We start from the raw sequence: 18,640 nt of genomic DNA, 5'->3' as shown, positions 1-18,640 counted from the left end.
TAAATCTGTAGCCAAAATTTTTCTGGTAATTTTCGATTTTCCAAAAATAATTGGTGTTAACATGTATAATTAACCATCCTGAAACCGAAAATCGCTTTTTTGAAATTTTTGTTTGTATGTCTGTCTGTCTGGATGTTTGTTACCTTTTCACGCGATAATGGCTGAACCGATTTTTATGAAAACAGGAATATAAATTAAGTTCGTTGTAACTTATAATTTAGGCTATATGGCATTTAAAATATTTTATTTAAAAGGGAGGTTATAAGGGGGCCTGAATTAAATAAATCGAAATATCTCGCTTATTATTGATTTTCATGAAAAATATTACATAACAAAAGTTTCTTTAAAACTAATTTCCGATAAGTTTTATTCTATGCAAAGTTTGATAGGGCTGATATTTAATGAGATAAATGAGTTTCAAAATTACAAAAACAACGCCATCTAAGGCGGTGTAATGAAATAAAAAACAAATGACTTTGTCTATAAGGGGCCTTGGACAACAACAATCGAAAGCTATGAAACGTAGCCTACAGAGAATGTTTCTGTGTTTGTATGAAGTAGTATCGGAAGCTAAATGAACCGATTTGTATAATTAATTATTAATTCACCATTGGAAAGTGAAGTTTCTCTAGATGGACATAATGCTATAATGTTATTACAGTAACTTCTGAGTGAATCGAGGACAGATAAGATTAAAATAGCTTCTTATGCACAGAAAACTTGATACGCTATTCTGTACATTCGTTTCCTGTATTTCCTAAAATAATTTTTATGACCAAATGAGTGGTCTCTGGATCAAAATGATCGCATTTTAATTCTTTTAATACAATTTAAATTAAGTAACATAATAAACGATTTATCCTTCTATCAAACATGAATGTTCCCTGGACCAAATGTCCTATTTTAATTATGTAATTATTTTATATTCATTTCTAATGGGTGCAGCAGAGCGCATGGGTACGGCTAGTAATATAATATACTTTACTTTCTCTTCAGTGTATGTCGGTGTCACTGAGCTGGGGATGTGGAGTTCAGCTGTATGATACGTACTGGTAGCTATTACCTATTATGTCTGTTCTTACCTGACGGCTAGAAACGTAGTTAAATGCCCATATTGACACATATGTGAAGACCAGCATCGCCAGACCCAGAAGAGAGTTCTGTATCGCAAACAGCTCGACAGCATCTAATATGTAATCTGGACCAAAATTCTCAGTGCCATTTGAATATAGTGAAAGTTGATAGTATACGAATTTGCCAGTGAGATCACCAAACCACAACATGTTCAATGGCGCAGTTGCACCCGTAGCAACAGCCCCAAGACATCCCAGGAAGAGTAGGAATTTTTCCATGCCCGTTGCAAATCGGTACTGAAAACAAACACACCCAGTTACTAACACGAAAAGGAAATATTAAGCAAAATATACAGTGTGTTGCAAAATTTTATTTGCAAATGTCATTTATTGATTTACATATTGATACACTATTTAATCACATATTCAATACATTTCTGTCATTACTTATTGTTCCAGAGTGCATGATAGGAAAAATTATGGATGTTATTACAGAAATTCTCTCAGAATAAACTACACATACAGTATACTTTTCTTCCTATGAATTGCCATATTACTCCCAACCGTATATCATTCGCAATTACTATCCTCTTCAGAATCATTTCCTCCTGCATCCACATTTTCTTCCATATCTCACAAAGTATAGCCCTAGCTGCCATCAAGCATGTTCGAAATACCAGTTTTTAAGAAGTTCGACTCTCTTAGCTCATTCCTTTAAAGATATGAAAGCCAAACTGCAACAATTGGAAAAGGAAGCACAGAAGGTGGGTCCTCAAATCAATATTAATAAAGCCAAAGAATTGCGCATAGGGACCAGTCAACCTACTCTTCTAACTCTAAGCAGCAGCGTAATTGAAAATGTGAAGGAATTCTCATATTTAGGCAGTATAGTCTCCCAGAATGGTGGTACAGATAGCGATGTGAGAGTAAGAATAAAGAAGGCAAGATATGCCTTTGGGCTGCTAAAGCCTATATGGAAGAGTGCTGCCTATACAATAAATACTAAACTGAGAATTTTTAACACAAATGTAAAATCCGTGCTTTTATATGGCTGTGAAACCTGGAAAATAACTAAAACTATTATCAATCAACTTACTTACTTACTTACTTACTGGCTTTTAAGGAACCCGTAGGTTCATTGCCGCCCTCACATAATCCCGCCATTGGTCCCTATCCTGAGCAAGATTAATCCAGTCTCTACCATCATATCCTGCCTCCCTCAAATCCATTTTAATATTATCTTCCCATCTACGTCTCGGCCTCCCCAAAGGTCTTTTTCCCTCCGGCCTCCCAACTAACACTCTATATGCATTTCTGGATTCGCCCATACGTGCTACATGTCCTGCCCATCTCAAACGTCTGGATTTTATGTTCCTAATTATGTCAGGTGAAGTATACAATGCGTGCAGCTCTGCGTTATGTAACTTTCTCCATTCTCCTGTAACTTCATCCCTCTTAGCCCCAAATATTTTCCTAAGAACCTTATTCTCAAACACCCTTAATCTCTGTTCCTCTCTCAAAGTGAGAGTCCAAGTTTCACAACCATATAGAACAACCGGTAATATAACTGTTTTATAAATTCTAACTTTCAGACTTTTTGACAGAAGACTAGATGACAAAAGCTTCTCAACCGAATAATAGCACGCATTTCCCATATTTATTCTGCGTTTAATTTCCTCCTGAGTGTCATTTAGATTTGTTACTGTTGCTCCAAGATATTTGAATTTTTCCACCTCTTCGAAGGATAAATCTCCAATTTTTATAGTTCCATTTCGTACAATATTCTGGTCACGAGACATTATCAATCAACTACAAGTTTTTATTAATAGATGTTTGAGAAACATATTAAAAATATTCTGGCCGGTCCAGATATCCAACGAAAACCTATGGTTAAAAACTAAACAAAAACCAGTTGAATTTGAAATTCGGCATAGGAAGTGGGGATGGCTGGGACATACACTTCGCCGACCTCCAGATGACCCCGCCAGGAAGGCATTGGATTGGAATCCGCAGGGCAGCAGAGGAATTGGCAGACCCAAGATAACATGGAAACGAACTGTTCTCACAGAAGCAAAAATGATGGGGAAGACATGGAGTGAGATTAAGGCGTTGGCCAGGAATAGAGTCAGATGGAGAAGCTTTCTGAGAGCCCTATGTTCCACCTAGGAATGATGGGAATATTGATTGATTGATTGATTGATTGATTGATTGATTGATTGATTGATTGATTGATTGATTGATTGATTGATTGACACCATGTCCTATGTCCTTACAATTCACAAACATAGACCTACCACTACCACTACGTTCCCTGAGTTTCTGTCAGCTGCCCAGCAGCAGATCCTCCCCCTGCTACACACGAACTCACGACATGTCACCAGATTAAAACATACAGTTCGTACTGTGTTAACTCACTCCACTTGTTAGCTGTGCCAGACTGTACTTGATAGCCGGCAGTGAAGGCACGTAGTGAGTCATCTGGAATAAGCGCATTTTATTCTCATGTTGTGTTGTATTGTGTTTTGCAATAGTTACATTTTCAGTGCGTGAACAGTAGGCCTACACATTTTGAAAACGTAAATGCGGAAAAAGAAAATCATGTGGAAGAACAAGGGAAAATGTTAGACGTAAATTTCCAGTTCCTTGTAGAAAATCAAAATTAAATTTAGTCATATATTTGAGGAACTTAAAAAAACATTCGAACAGAAATTCGTCCTAATGACAGGATGCGAATTAACGGGGGAGATGGGGGAATTTCCTCCCTGTTGGAAAGTTATCCCCCCCTCTCATAAATTCATATTAACATCCCTGCGAGGGATAACTTCTATCCTCCATCACAACATATAATTGTTTTAATACAAGTATATGTACTTTATAAAGTACAAGATAAGCAAAGAAAATAATATTTCTGTATTATTATCACTGGCAAGCCGACAACAATCAATAACTTAGGAATTACACATCTTATCTTAAGCCTACTCATGGATATAATTATTATTATGATCAAGATGCAAGACAAGCAACTCAGTGCGACCAAGCGTTGAGCTGTATCGAATGAGGATAATAATAATTTTATGTACATATTCTCTATCTAGTATTATTCTGTCCCCACCTCATCAGAAATCTTAATTCGCACCCTGCCTAATGCAGAGGAACTGTACAGCGACGTGAATTATGTAGGTATCATATAAGATTGTTGAAAACCGATACAAAGGCACTACTTTCATATTCATTTCATCGAAATAAAATCATGGTAGACGTGATCTGAAATGTCTGCCACGCCAACTCGTGTAGGTACTTTATTTTTATAATTGTTGATCTTTTTCAGTGAATGCATTTTAATTGCATCATGCCATTTGAGCAAAATGTTTGAATTCCTTATAATATTTATGGACAAATCAAAATGTTGTTACATACCAATTTGAAGAATCCAATTGGTTTAGGATCATCCTTCTTCTCCTCCTTTTCTTTATCTTTATCTTTATCTGGTGGTTCCGTGAATTCTCTAGAGAAAGAAGAAATTGTACATCAAATCTTGATAAGGATAACCTCTTCCAATACCTCTAATCCAACATGTTTATAATTTCAAATACTTAATTACTGGCACTCACAAATGTATATATACCAACCAAGAGTAGTTAGTATTATGGCTTATTGTTAATATCTAGATTCCATCTTACATTAAACTGCAAGTATATCAATTGTTTAATATCTGAACTAAGATATATCACATACACGCACACACATATAAATATTAACACAAAATTATAATATTCACTCAAATCTTATTAATGTTAAACGACACTTCAAGACCTAAGTAGTTGAAATAAAAGTTCAAGTATGGAGAGTAGTTCTTGTAAATGAATTCAACAGATAGTTTTCTCTTTCCTTGCTTTTCTGATGATGAAGACAAAATGTAGCCCCGAAATATTGAATGTTCCTGAATCTATTACATAGTACAAAAATCTAACAAATCTAACAGTCTCGCACCGAGATTGCGGGTTCGATCCCGGCCCAGGTCGATAGCATTTAAGTGTGCTTAAATGCGATGGACTCATGTCAGTAGATTTACTGGCATGTAAAAGAACTCCTGCGGGACAAAATTTCAGCACACCGGCGACGCTGATCTAACCTTGGCAGTTGCGAGCGTCGTTAAATAAACCATAATAATAAAATAACAGTCTCGCATCGTGCATTCCATTGTTGGCATCTGATTTTGTATTGATACAGAATCCAACACGAACTCCTCACTGTAGCTGCGTCATGTCTTCATGGGGGAAGGTATTATCTCATGAAATTTCGACCAGTGTGTGAGACCAGTGAAGAATTTCGGGAGCTACTGTGAGTAGCATGCAAGCGATAATGGTTGGGGGATCATCATACTAACCACACATTACTCCTTTATTAGTTGGTGATAATTCACCTCCACTGAGGTATGTGGACGTGAAGCCAGTCAGCTGATAGACTTTGGCCCTCTATGGGATGTCACGCAATGGATTTGTGTTTAGTTTCGCCAACACCAACAATGAACAGACACTATAGTCCCGTCGCTCTAATTTCCGGCAGCCAATCACGTTACAGGTTGGCTACATTTAAATGTGTGCGTCTTGTGATTCGCTGATGAAGAAGTTATGCATTTCCTAAGGCTCGATAAACACTTAATATAGTCGCACGCCATTTTGGCTCTTTCTTTGTGTTCACAGAAAGCACACGAGAACGTTATTTGCCACTCAATTATTTGCTGAATTTTACAGTGTGTTTTATTTATTATCATAGGAGCTACGACATGATAATGTTTAACGGTGTGGCAAATAGATCCCTCGTCTGGTAGCTCGGCAACGAAAGAACAAAAATGGGGAACGATACTACCTACCTAGACTTTATAGAGCCTTGACTTCCTAACACGTAAGCAAAGAGGAGGAGTCATGCCGGGAATAAGAGCGTCGTGACTATAGTATTTGTTTCCTAAAACACTTTCAGTAAAGCAAGTTCATCTTGAACTACATTTAAAAAACAGTCGTTTTATCTTATCTTTAATTGCGTTTAAAGTTAAATGAAACCTTCTAAAGCAAGTCCCATAAGAAAAAGACGCTTAAGAGTTCAGAAAATAAATATTTTCTACAGATAAAGGAGTATTATTTTATAAGCTGTGCGAACTCGAAGTGTGGGAAAATGTACGATTTAGCATTGTAATAGTAATTTAATTTAATAGTTATATTTCATTGTTACGCCTTGAAGATGTTCTGAGCCTGATCAGCTTCAGCATGCGTGAACTTGAGTGATGCCACATTTTTATCCATGTCTGAACACAGTTCGTACCTGGAAGCGCGTTTTTTATCTGTAGAGAGTGTGTGATTGATCATAATGTGATAGCAAGGAACGGAAATAATCTGACTGATAGTCTCAGTCTTCATAGGATAAGATACAGATAATACTGTGACAATCTTGTTACAGGTACACAAATTCTTAGAAATTTTGTCACTATTAGCCATATAATTTAATAACAGTAATGTTTCCATTTAAAAAAAAGCAGGAAGTAATCGTGGCTTACTGAGAAGAAATTGTTGTTTTTCTTTCCTATTTATGTTAGTCTTATGGTTTTAAACCATTTGTCTTCTGGCATCCTAGAATAAGATTCTCATATAGTTGTTTCTTATTGGTTTTTCTTTTCTATTTATATTAGTCTTATGGTTTTAAACCATTTGTCTTCTGGCATCCTAGAATAAGATTCTCATATAGTTGTTTCTTATTGGTTTTTCTTTTCTATTTATATTAGTCTTATGGTTTTAAACCATTTGTCTTCTGGCATCCTAGAATAAGATTGTCATATAGTTGTTTCTTATTGGTTTTTCTTTTCTATTTATATTAGTCTTATGGTTTTAAACCATTTGTCTTCTGGCATCCTAGAATAAGATTGTCATATAGTTGTTTCTTACTGTTTTTTCTTTTCTATTTATATTAGTCTTATGGTTTTAAACCATTTGTTTTCTGGCATCCTAGAATAAGATTGTCATATAGTTGTTTCTTACTGTTTTTTCTTTTCTATTTATATTGGTCTTATGGTTTTAAACCATTTGTTTTCTGGCATCCTAGAATAAGATTGTCATATAGTTGTTTCTTACTGTTTTTTCTTTTCTATTTATATTGGTCTTATGGTTTTAAACCATTTGTCTTCTGGCATCCTAGAATAAGATTGTCATATAGTTGTTTCTTATTGGTTTTTCTTTTCTATTTATATTAGTCTTATGGTTTTAAACCATTTGTCTTCTGGCATCCTAGAATAAGATTGTCATATAGTTGTTTCTTATTGGTTTTTCTTTTCTATTTATATTAGTCTTATGGTTTTAAACCATTTGTCTTCTGGCATCCTAGAATAAGATTGTCATATAGTTGTTTCTTACTGTTTTTTCTTTTCTATTTATATTAGTCTTATGGTTTTAAACCATTTGTTTTCTGGCATCCTAGAATAAGATTGTCATATAGTTGTTTCTTACTGTTTTTTCTTTTCTATTTATATTGGTCTTATGGTTTTAAACCATTTGTCTTCTGGCATCCTAGAATAAGATTGTCATATAGTTGTTTCTTATTGGTTTTTCTTTTCTATTTATATTAGTCTTATGGTTTTAAACCATTTGTCTTCTGGCATCCTAGAATAAGATTGTCGTATAGTTGTTTCTTTTCTATTTATATTAGTCTTATGGTTTTAAACCATTTGTCTTCTGGCATCCTAGAATAAGATTGTCATATAGTTGTTTCTCATTGGTTTTTCTTTTCTATTTATATTAGTCTTATGGTTTTAAACCATTTGTCTTCTGGCATCCTAGAATAAGATTGTCATATAGTTGTTTCTTACTGTTTTTTCTTTTCTATTTATATTAGTCTTATGGTTTTAAACCATTTGTCTTCTGGCATCCTAGAATAAGATTGTCATATAGTTGTTTCTCATTGGTTTTTCTTTTCTATTTATATTAGTCTTATGGTTTTAAACCATTTGTCTTCTGGCATCCTAGAATAAGATTGTCGTATAGTTGTTTCTCATTGGTTTTTCTTTTCTATTTATATTAGTCTTATGGTTTTAAACCATTTGTCTTCTGGCATCCTAGAATAAGATTGTCATATAGTTGTTTCTCATTGGTTTTTCTTTTCTATTTATATTAGTCTTATGGTTTTAAACCATTTGCTTTCTGGCATCCTAGAATAAGATTGTCATATATTTTCCATCTTTTCCACGTTCACATGCTGGTCTGTGGTCCTTGCTTATATGTATGTATTTAAACCGTCGTTTTGATGCCGGAATATAGGTACCCCTGATAGAGGTTTCAGAACCTACAAGGAATTTTAGTTAAACTTATTTGCCGATAGGGGCAGAGGGATAAGTGGTAAGGTCATTGCCTCAAATCCACCTAGTATGCAACTAAGATATTACTAGGACGCAAGAGAGGAGAAATTTGGTCCAGAAGCTCTAATTCAGTCTTGGAGGCCTTTAACATGCCGGAAAATCCGACACTGACACAACAGCTTAAAGTCTCTCCCAGAGGACATGCGCCCTGGATTTTTGCATCCTGTAACGTCGTGGTTAAGGGTTAATTTTTCAGAATTCATTGTTTTTAATGAACAGGATTAAACCTACTCGTCAAATGTCACTTGCAAAGACACATTCCTTCGAAGGATTAATTTATGGTCTATGTGCAGATTTTACTTGAAAATATCCTGTTACCTAATTTTCATTAGCAATGAAAAAATGTGAACTTAAAAACTTCTTCCCTGAATATAACTGGAATTGTCATTGTTATCAATCACGAACAGTTACTTTTTCAGTTGGTTATTTAACGACGCTTTATCAACTACGCGATTATCTAGCATTGGGGATAGCGAGATGATGGTATTTGACTTGATGGACTCATCATGGAATTATCTGACATTTGCCTTACAGTAGGGGAAAAAATCAGGAAAGAAAATAACGTCGTAAACACCCAAGTGGGATTCGAACTAACACTGGAGCACAGCCCTCGGTACCAAGTCCTGCACGTTACACCTGAACTACCAGTACATCACCAATAGCTAATTAGAAAATAAGTTATGTGTTTTGAAAGGAGGTAGAATTGGAGGCCTACCCAAAATTGCTTTCTGTTGTAATTTTCAATTGTGAAAAAAACCTTAAGAAGGATCTGCATACCTTCTTATTCAGATGAGAAGGGAGCCTATTTAGTAGGTCGATATTCTCGTCCTCTCTTGATGAAGAAGGTAGATGAAAACATCTACATACATGTACAACGTCAGTTTATCAGATATATTCTCAGTAATGGAAACAGCCAAAACAAAATCCTTTCTGACACCATCGAACACTGTTTGGGATATTTGTTTTTCTTAATATTACGCCACTTTCCATTTAAAGTTGCATAAATTGAAAGTGATGAGAAATACTCACGTGTCCAGCGGATCCTTTTTGGGAGAGCTGCCATTGATTTCTAGTTTGTTTCGTGGCATCTTCTTTTATTGTAAAAACTGCGTATTTGGCTGTAAAGGAAAGAACTTTGTATTAACATAAGCAATATTATATTATTTAATGAATATGCTAAATTATTTCTTTCAGGCATATGCTGAAAAATAAATTGACTGGTTTGTAAAAATCTTTAATCAATCACAAATGATATCTTATGTCCACTATCGTTACTTCACGAACTTACTGTTACATTACTTTATAATCTTTTATTTTATTGGGTTATTTTACGACGCTGTATCAACATCTAGGTTATTTAGCGTCTGAATGAAATTAAGGTGATAATGCCGGTGAAATGAGTCCGGGGTCCAGCACCGAAAGATACCCAACATTTGCTCGTATTGGGTTGAGGGAAAACCCCGGAAAAAACCTCAACCAGGTAACTTGCCCCGACTGGAATTCGAACCCGGGCCACCTGGTTTCACGGCCAGACGCGCTGACCGTTACTCCACAGGTGTGGACCTCTTTTAAATGTTGGCCTTATTTGAGACATTTATCATAATGATTGTTGTTGTAAATAGTGTAGTAGTCATCGGAGGATCAGGGAAACTCTTATGATTGCATAGTTGTCCACTGCAATTGTCCGTTGTTGTATTGTGCTCTTCTTCCAGTTGTAAAAAACATATATACAGACCTCAGAATTGGTGTGTTGCATTTTTAAAAATTAAATTAATTTCTACTTTCAATTTCCCTAGTTAATGTAGACTGTGTAATATTAACATAGCAATACTAAATAATTATCCGTAATTGTTTCCTGCTTCATAAGCTAGCGATATCAATTATGTGAATTATTCGTTACTATTTTAAACAGAAATAGACACACATTTCCACCAGAGGTATAGGCCTACTTGAATCATTTTACGAGGTATGCTTGAATCCTTTTACTTTATCATTTGCTCCGTTCTCCCTGGAAGTGCTAAATCCAATATTCTGTTACATTTTTTTAAATTTTTTTTTTTTTTAAATAAAGTGGAAGTTTTGTTCTTGTGAACTTTCTACCCGTGCTCAAGCAGGTACGCTACACATTAAATCAGAAAGATCTCTTCTAACGAAATAGAGTTAGGAAATGATCCCAGGATGGAGGCAGCATTTCCTCGCTGAACCGCTATTCCAATGCGTTGACGAAGGAAATTGATACATCTAGGATCGCCGGTACGCGACAGTAGGCGTGTACCAATTTGGGTGAGTAGATCTTTAGCGTCTCTACACCACGGACCAAAGGTCTCAACTGCAAAAGCGACGAAGATGTAATTGGATGTTAAATGTTCATATTTGCGTCGTTTAGCATGATAAGCGGATTCAGCAGCAGATCCGGCACAATTGACAGAAGATTTTAAATGGGAAAGGGCTAATGTATCTACACATGTAAAATCCCAGATGAGTGATTTACCTTTGGACCAAGGAATTAATGTCAAGCCGTCAGGTCGTTTACCATCCGACCGGCTAATACCAGATGGTTCAAGAAGAGTTGGAATGTCACAGGAGGTTAAAGATCTACTAATGATGTTATTAATAGCAGAATGCCTAGGAATGCGACCTTTACTTCTGGCACAGCTTAAGGCATGATACTGTTACATATATACTGGTATTGTATCATTTTAGTAAATTTTCTATATAAAGTGCAGAGTGGGATAGTAGCTGTGGGACTGAAATTAGCCGTGGGACTGAAGCCGGATGGTCTATGGCGAGTCCTTGGCATCAACCTCTTTGATTTGATTACCCTCCTTTGATTTGATTACCTGGTTGGGTTTTTCCGAGGTTTTCCCCAACCAAAAGGCAAATGCTGGGTAATATTTTGGCGAATCCTCGGACCTCACTTCAACTCACTACATCTCGCCAAAATATTGTAAAAAAAATTGCACAAAATTGTAAAAATTGTAGAAAATTACTAAATTGTAAAACTATAAAAATTTGTAAAAATTGTAATTGTAATATTGTAAAATTTTGACTTGTTCCACATCTTAAAGCTTCATTGCTCATGTAAGATCTATGGAATAAAATGAATGAATGAATGAATGAATGAATGAATGAATGAATGAATGAATGAATGAATGAATGAATGAATGAATGAATGAATGAATGAAATCTAATCGACACAAAAAGAGAAAAAAAATCGCCTTGAAAGAATATACGGAACCTGAATGATCAACACTGATGAAAACGTGGAGAACTTTACTTCAGTTTTTTATTCGGTACAAAGTTAAAATAAGCTAGCTATAAATAAAATTAGTAAATATTTTAATTTTCAGGGAAGACACTGGACGATAAAAGTGAATTCGGAACGCATAGGTCTAATTATAAATGCATAATTACCTAATAAATAAATCATTTCTTGCATTGTTCCACTTTATTTTCGTGTTTAACTTTCTTTGAACATGTTCCGTTTTTAAATAATCTACGAATGTGAGAATAAACCCAGCTGTTGACACGAGGCAAATGAATTGAAGATTTCGTTATCTCTTAGACTATGGCTGGAATGTGGAGGAGCTGATAATACGTTCGTAGTAATCATTGGATTAAACGAGTACTGTAGTATTGCCGCAAGTCTTACTGCATGTTACAAAATGTTCTGTAGTTACAAGTCACTCTGTCTGTTATTACTACTACAAATACTACAGATTCCTAAAATTGATGGAATAACATCAAATAAGCCGAAAGACCAACCACTGATTCTTTGGTTGTATCATCACTGATATCAGGCATGAATTTTTTGGTGCAAATTTCTCAAGCTTATAGAATAATATTTTAAGATGCGCATTAAATTTCGTTTAGCCAGGTCTTATTTTATTATTAAATTTAATCTTCTTTCAGAAATTGTGTAGCCTATTACAAGCCAGTGCCAGATAAAGATACTGTCAAAACGTGCGTCACAATGTATTAGATTATGTACTTTATCATTTTATCTGACATTTTTTAAAAATACAGACTTACACTATCTTATCTCTAGGTAGGTTTCTATTATCGGGTCGATAGCTGATATTGCCGTGAGTGCAAAAAAATCGATAGAACAGGTGGGAAATAGTAACATAAATTTTCTCTAAGTTTATTTCTATAATAATAATAAGGGAATGCCTATCATACACAACGTAATTAATTAACGTTGTGGTTAGATTTGTTATAGTAATTTGTAATTGATTAATTTAACTTAGTTGCCACTGCTACTGAACGGTATTTGCCAAAGGATGGTAATCTATTGCATTCCCATGATATGACTTCTGTTCCCAACTCCTTCAAATATCCAATCAAACAGTTCTAATATTCTTGTAGTCTGGCACAATTGATTTTCATTCGTGATGTAGGAGCATCTATTAGACGGAATTCATTACTGCTGACGACAGTATGGTAGCTCAAGATGATGACTACTAGGGTTGAAATTTACCATAGGCGAGAAACAGCTAGAAAATGTTGTCTTGCACCCTCTCATTTCAATAAACGATTCTTGCACGTGGTATAAATTTAAGCCACAGTACCAGTACCTATCCCTCTGAAGGAAGTCATGAGAAGAATTTTTAATGCCTTAAAAAATCGATTGTCCTTGGCCTGATTCGAACCAACTAGGAACCTCAGGTGTAGGAGTAACTACACAATCGCCGACTTTAAATTAATTTCTTACATTTTTTTATTGTACTATATAAAACTAATAACAGTATAATATTAAAAGCTGGCACACTTATTAAATTGCTTGAACTGTGTTTATAAAAGTTTACATGAAAATAAATTGATGATTTCATTCACAAAAGAATGGAGATTAATTATGTTCAAAACAATTAGATAAAATTAAAACATGAGGACCATTTTGATCTTAATACATACTTCTTTCAGACTGTGTACGGCGTGCTGAATAATATTATTCGAAAATTAACTAGTTAATCTATACTAATAATAAATCTGTAGCCAAAATTTTTCTGGTAATTTTCGATTATCCAAAAATAATTGGTGTTACCATGTATAATTAACCATCCTGAAACCGAAAATCGCTTTTTTGAAATTTTTGTTTGTATGTCTGTCTGTCTGTATGTTTGTTATCTTTTCACGCGATAATGGCTGAAAATTTGAATATAAATTAAGTTCGTTGTAACTTAGATTTTAGGCTATATGGCAATAAAATTACTTTATTTAAAAGGGGGGGTTATAAGGGGACCTGAATTAAATAAATCGAAATATCTCGCTTATTATTGATTTTCATGAAAAATGTTACATAACACAAGTTTCTTTAAAAATAATTTCCGATAAGTTTTATTCTATACAAAATTTTGATAGGACTGATATTTAATGAGATAAATGAGTTTTAAAATTACAATAACAATGCCATCTAAGGCGCTGTACTGAAATAAAAACAAATGACTTCGTCTATAGGGGCCTTGGACAACAACAATCGAAAGCTATTAAACACAGCCTAAGAGAATGTTTCTGTGTTTGTATGAAGTAATATCGGAAGCTAATTAATTGTTTAATTATTATTTCACCATTGGAAAGTGTAGTTTCTCTAGATGGACATAATTCTACAATGTTATTACAGTAACTTCTGAAACATATAGCAAGTAATATAAAGTTTACACATTAAAACTACATGATATGTCACTGTTCATTAAACTATGGTTGCATGTAATAACAATTAAGAAACATGTTAAAGGAATTGTCATTGCACCAAATGATTGCTCTCTGGACCAAAATGACCGCATTTTAATTATTTAAATACAATTTAAATTAAGTAACATATTAAACGATTTATCCTTCTATCAAACACGAATGTTTCCTGGAGTAAACGTCCTATTCTAATTATGTATTTACTTTATATTTATTTCTAATGGGTGCAGCGGAGCGCACGGGTATGGCTAGTTCTTAAATATTATAAAAGTTACACGGAAGAATTTTTTTCTCTTAGGTAAACCTCCAGTAAAAATCGGCAGAGTTTGTATTTGCAAATCTAGATTTGAGGAAAATGCTGGTTTGGAATGACATTTCCAGAAGTTGCTTCTCAGTACCTAGTTCTTTAACTGGTAAATGAACTTCTTGTAAAATCATCGTGGCATTTCTTCATGCTCATTTTTTTAAAATTCGTCAATAGCTTTAACTGCTTTTCCCCTCATTTATCTTGTTTTTGTAGTGACCACAATCTGATAAACAATGAGATAGGAATTGATACTAAATTATATAAATATATGTTAAATTGTCTTTTTTAATTTTATTTTATTAGGAACAATTGCATTTTTCAGTTGTATTTGTAATATCTTTTCATCAAAATATGTATTTATTTGTTTATGGATCGCTCTCAATGCTCATGACATTAAATAAAATAAATACGACCGCTATAATGTGACAAATTGCACACTAGATATTTAAATTTATTAAGGTCACCACAGCCTTTTCTAATTGAAATTAAAATTTCAGTACCAGCAACATTATTTTTCATTAGGTGAACCTTATTTTGGCTAATTCTAGCGTACAGGGCTGCAAATTCCATGCAGTTAGACCTGCTTATGCACTTTATTGTGGGTATGGCCGTGTACTGAAACTGATAACGCTTTCTTTTAATTTCACAACTTAGATCATTGTACTGATTGCAATATCTTATCAAAAGTCAACATAATTGTCACTTTCACAGACTTGACTCTCTCCTGTTCTTTTTTTCTGTTGTTCTAATTTAATTACTCCGCTTAGCAACTACAACACACTCAGGCATTTGCTGTAACCTTTAGACATTTCGTGATAAAAGTTCCTAATTCCAGGCTGTCTTTATTTCTAGTAACTGTATGTAATACTGCGTAAACCTTTCAAATTTACAAACCCTGAATTAGTTAGCCAGTTTTTCGTTAAATGATCCTACATAAGCTTTTCAGAGATGATTTAAAGAAAATGAAACAATAGCAGAGCGAGTATTGGTATAACTGTGGATGGAATCGAAGTGTTGCTCCTCACAATGTTAATGAAAAATTTTATTTTAATTTTTATTTGTGTGTCTTTTTGATGCAAAACTGATAATTTGTTTGTAGAGATTTCTTATCTGAAAAGAATAGATAATAATGCCATCATGCTGTGATCGATCTCTGAAGAAATTTAAACTTACTGATAGGACCTACCGGTACTCTGTTGTTTGCAAATATGTATGTAAACACAGCTTTAGATTTTATGTGAAACTGTCTACGAATTTTGGAAAGTAAACGCCAGGGACTAAATAAAAAGCTGAATATTGTTATGGTGTAATGTAAGAAATAAACATTTTAATTGTATAAGTTTCAGTGTGTCACACATTGAAGAAATAGATGTGGCTATTAAATTTTGCAAATTTAATTATGAAGTATAATGAAGTGACAAGTGTAAGAAATCACATATTCAAACTAACTCCATTATAGAAGCAGCCAGATTAAAATTAGGTACCAATATAATAGATCAACTATTGATCAGATATTTTGTATTCGACAGATAATGGAGAAAAACTGGGAGTGTAAGGGTACAGTGCATCAGTTATTCATAGATTTAAAAAAGGCATATGACTCGGTTAAGAGAGAAGTTTTATATGATATTCTTATTGAATTTGGTATTCCCAAGAAACTAGTTCGATCAATTAAAATGTGTTTCAGTGAAACGTACAGCAGAGTCCATATAGGTCAATTTCTGTCAGATGCGTTTTCAATTCAATGTGGGCTAAAGCAAGGAGTTGCACTATCACCTTTACTTTTTAACTTTGCTCTAGAGTATGCCATTAGGAAAGTCCAGGATAACAGAGAGGGTTTGGAATTGAACGGGTTACATCAGCTGCTTGTCTATGCGGATGACGTGAATATATTAGGAGAAAATCCACAAACAATTAGGGAAAACACGGGAATTTTACTTGAAGGAAGTAAAGAGATAGGTTTGGAAGTAAATCCCGAAAAGACAAAGTATATGATTATGTCTCGTGACCAGAATATTGTACGAAATGGAAATATAAAAATTGGAAATTTATATTTTGAAAAGGTGGAAAAATTCAAATACTTGGGAGCAACAGTAACAGATATAAATTATACTCGGGAGGAAATTAAACACAGAATAAATATGGGAAATGCCTGTTATTATTCGGTTGAGAAGCTTTTATCATCCAGTCTGCTGTCAAAAAATCTGAAAGTTAGAATTTATAAAACAGTTATATTACCAGTTGTTCTTTATGGTTGTGAAACTTGGACTTGAGAGAGGAACATAGGTTAAGGGTGTTTGAGAATAAGGTGCTTAGGAAAATATTTGGGGCTAAAAGGGATGAAGTTACAGGAGAATGGAGAAAGTTACACAACACAGAACTGCACGCATTGTATTCTTCGCTTGACATAATTAGGAACATTAAATCCAGACGTTTAAGATAGGCAGGGCATGTAGCACATATGGGCGAATCCAGAGTGTTAGTTCAGAGGCCAGAGGGAAAAAGACCTTTGGGGAGGCCGAGACGTATAAATGTTATGTTTTATTTAACGACGCTCGCAACTGCAGAGGTTATATCAGTGTCGCCGGATGTGCCGGAATTTTGTCCCGCAGGAGTTCTTTTACATGCCAGTAAATCTACTGACATGAGCCTGTCGCATTTAAGCACACTTAAATGCCATCGACCTGGCCCGGGATCGAACCCGCAACCTTGGGCATAGAAGGCCAGCGCTATACCAACTCGCCAACCAGTCGAGACGTATATGGGAATATAATATAAAAATGGATTTGAGGGAGGTGAGATATAATGATAGAGACTGGATTAATCTTGCTCAGGATAGGGACCAATGGTGGGCTTATGTGAGGGCGGCAATGAATCTCCAGGTTCCGTAAAAGCCAGTAAGTAAGTAACCAATATATAAAATCTTCAATCGGCCAGCTTTGGGTTGTGGAATTGAAACATACAGTATGAAAAGCAGATGAGAATACTTCAATAATATCCGAATTGAAATTTATGAGGAGTGTAGGATGCATGTTATTGAACTATATATAAAAAAATCAAGATATACCACAAAACCTGAAAGTGGAACCTATGTTGATTGATTTTTAATGCTTAGCATTTGAAAACTAAGTTATGACCTTCCTCAACTGATCTCAGTTTAATTTGTGTACTTTGCACTAATATGTCAGTGGGGTTAATGTACATATAGCTTGGGACCAGTGAGGGCTTGAGCCAACAAGTTCCCTTTCTTTTCAATCAAAGGTCTTTCCTACTGCTGTCGTGTGACACCTGTTACCATCAGTTGATAACGAAGTAATGATGAGCTTGGACAGAGAATTTTGTCTTTATCCATGAATATTGAGATGTTTTAGGTGAAATAAATCTACTACATGGGGCAACAGCTGTAGTAGGTTAGTAGGTAATTTTACGACGCTTTATCAACATCTTAGATTATTTAGCCTCTGAATGAGATGAAGGTGATAATGCCGGTGAAATGAGTCCGGGGTCCAGCACCGAAAGTTACCCAGCATTTGCTCATATTGGGTTGAGGGAAAACCCCGGAAGAAACCTCAACCAGGTAACTTGCCCCGATCGGGGATCGAACCCGGGCCACCTGGTTTTGCAGCCAGATGTGCTAACCATTACTCCATAGATGTGGACACAAGAGCTGTATGTCTTCTTGCATTGCAAGTCGCACTTACGATTTTTCGCAATGGGATCAAACTTGCATTTCGAATACCAATTGAAAACACGATGAGGTCAACAAATTGGAACCTATTTACTATATTCAAAGCAATAGAAGTAATAGGAAAAAATATGTAACCGGTAATTATAAAATGGACTGTATTTAATTACAAAAACTAATTGAAGGATGTGATCCCAAAATGCGTTAAGTCTATTTTTATGAAAGGACTAGGGTCGTTTTTGTGTCCACCATTCTATGGATTGAGCGAGTTTCCAAGTGATATGCGCAATAACACAACCTTTTAGGTTTTGCCTTGTTTTTAAAGAAAACATGCTTAAAATATAGTGCTAGAGAGCTCAAACTTAAAAGCCTGATGGCCTTATCTTTACCAGGTTAAATATATATATATATATATATATATATATATATATATATATGTATAAATCATAAAAAATGGATCACACCCTTCAATTCTGTCATAAATTTCA

The 18,640-nt window shown here is 34.7% G+C and overlaps 2 protein-coding genes across 3 annotated transcripts in view; one reads left to right on the top strand and one right to left on the bottom strand.

The window, feature by feature from the left end:
• The window catches only part of LOC138701015 (deleted in lung and esophageal cancer protein 1-like), a 168,793-nt gene that overhangs the window by 27,209 nt on the left and 122,944 nt on the right, over positions 1-18,640 (top strand). The window lies entirely within an intron of this gene.
• Positions 1-18,640, bottom strand: part of Mdr50 (Multi drug resistance 50) — a 70,629-nt gene that overhangs the window by 48,863 nt on the left and 3,126 nt on the right. The window contains exons 2-4 of the mRNA XM_069827513.1: positions 9,502-9,590; positions 4,491-4,578; positions 1,083-1,370 (exon numbers count right to left, since the gene is read on the bottom strand). Of these exons, the coding sequence (XP_069683614.1) occupies positions 1,083-1,370; positions 4,491-4,578; positions 9,502-9,560 (435 nt within the window). The 5' untranslated portion in view covers positions 9,561-9,590. The remainder of the gene's footprint in view (positions 1-1,082; positions 1,371-4,490; positions 4,579-9,501; positions 9,591-18,640) is intronic.

The sequence above is a fragment of the Periplaneta americana genome, chromosome 6 (assembly GCF_040183065.1).
Source record: "Periplaneta americana isolate PAMFEO1 chromosome 6, P.americana_PAMFEO1_priV1, whole genome shotgun sequence".
NCBI classification, from domain to species: domain Eukaryota; kingdom Metazoa; phylum Arthropoda; class Insecta; order Blattodea; family Blattidae; genus Periplaneta; species Periplaneta americana.
This window is presented reverse-complemented; position numbering and strand designations above follow the sequence as displayed.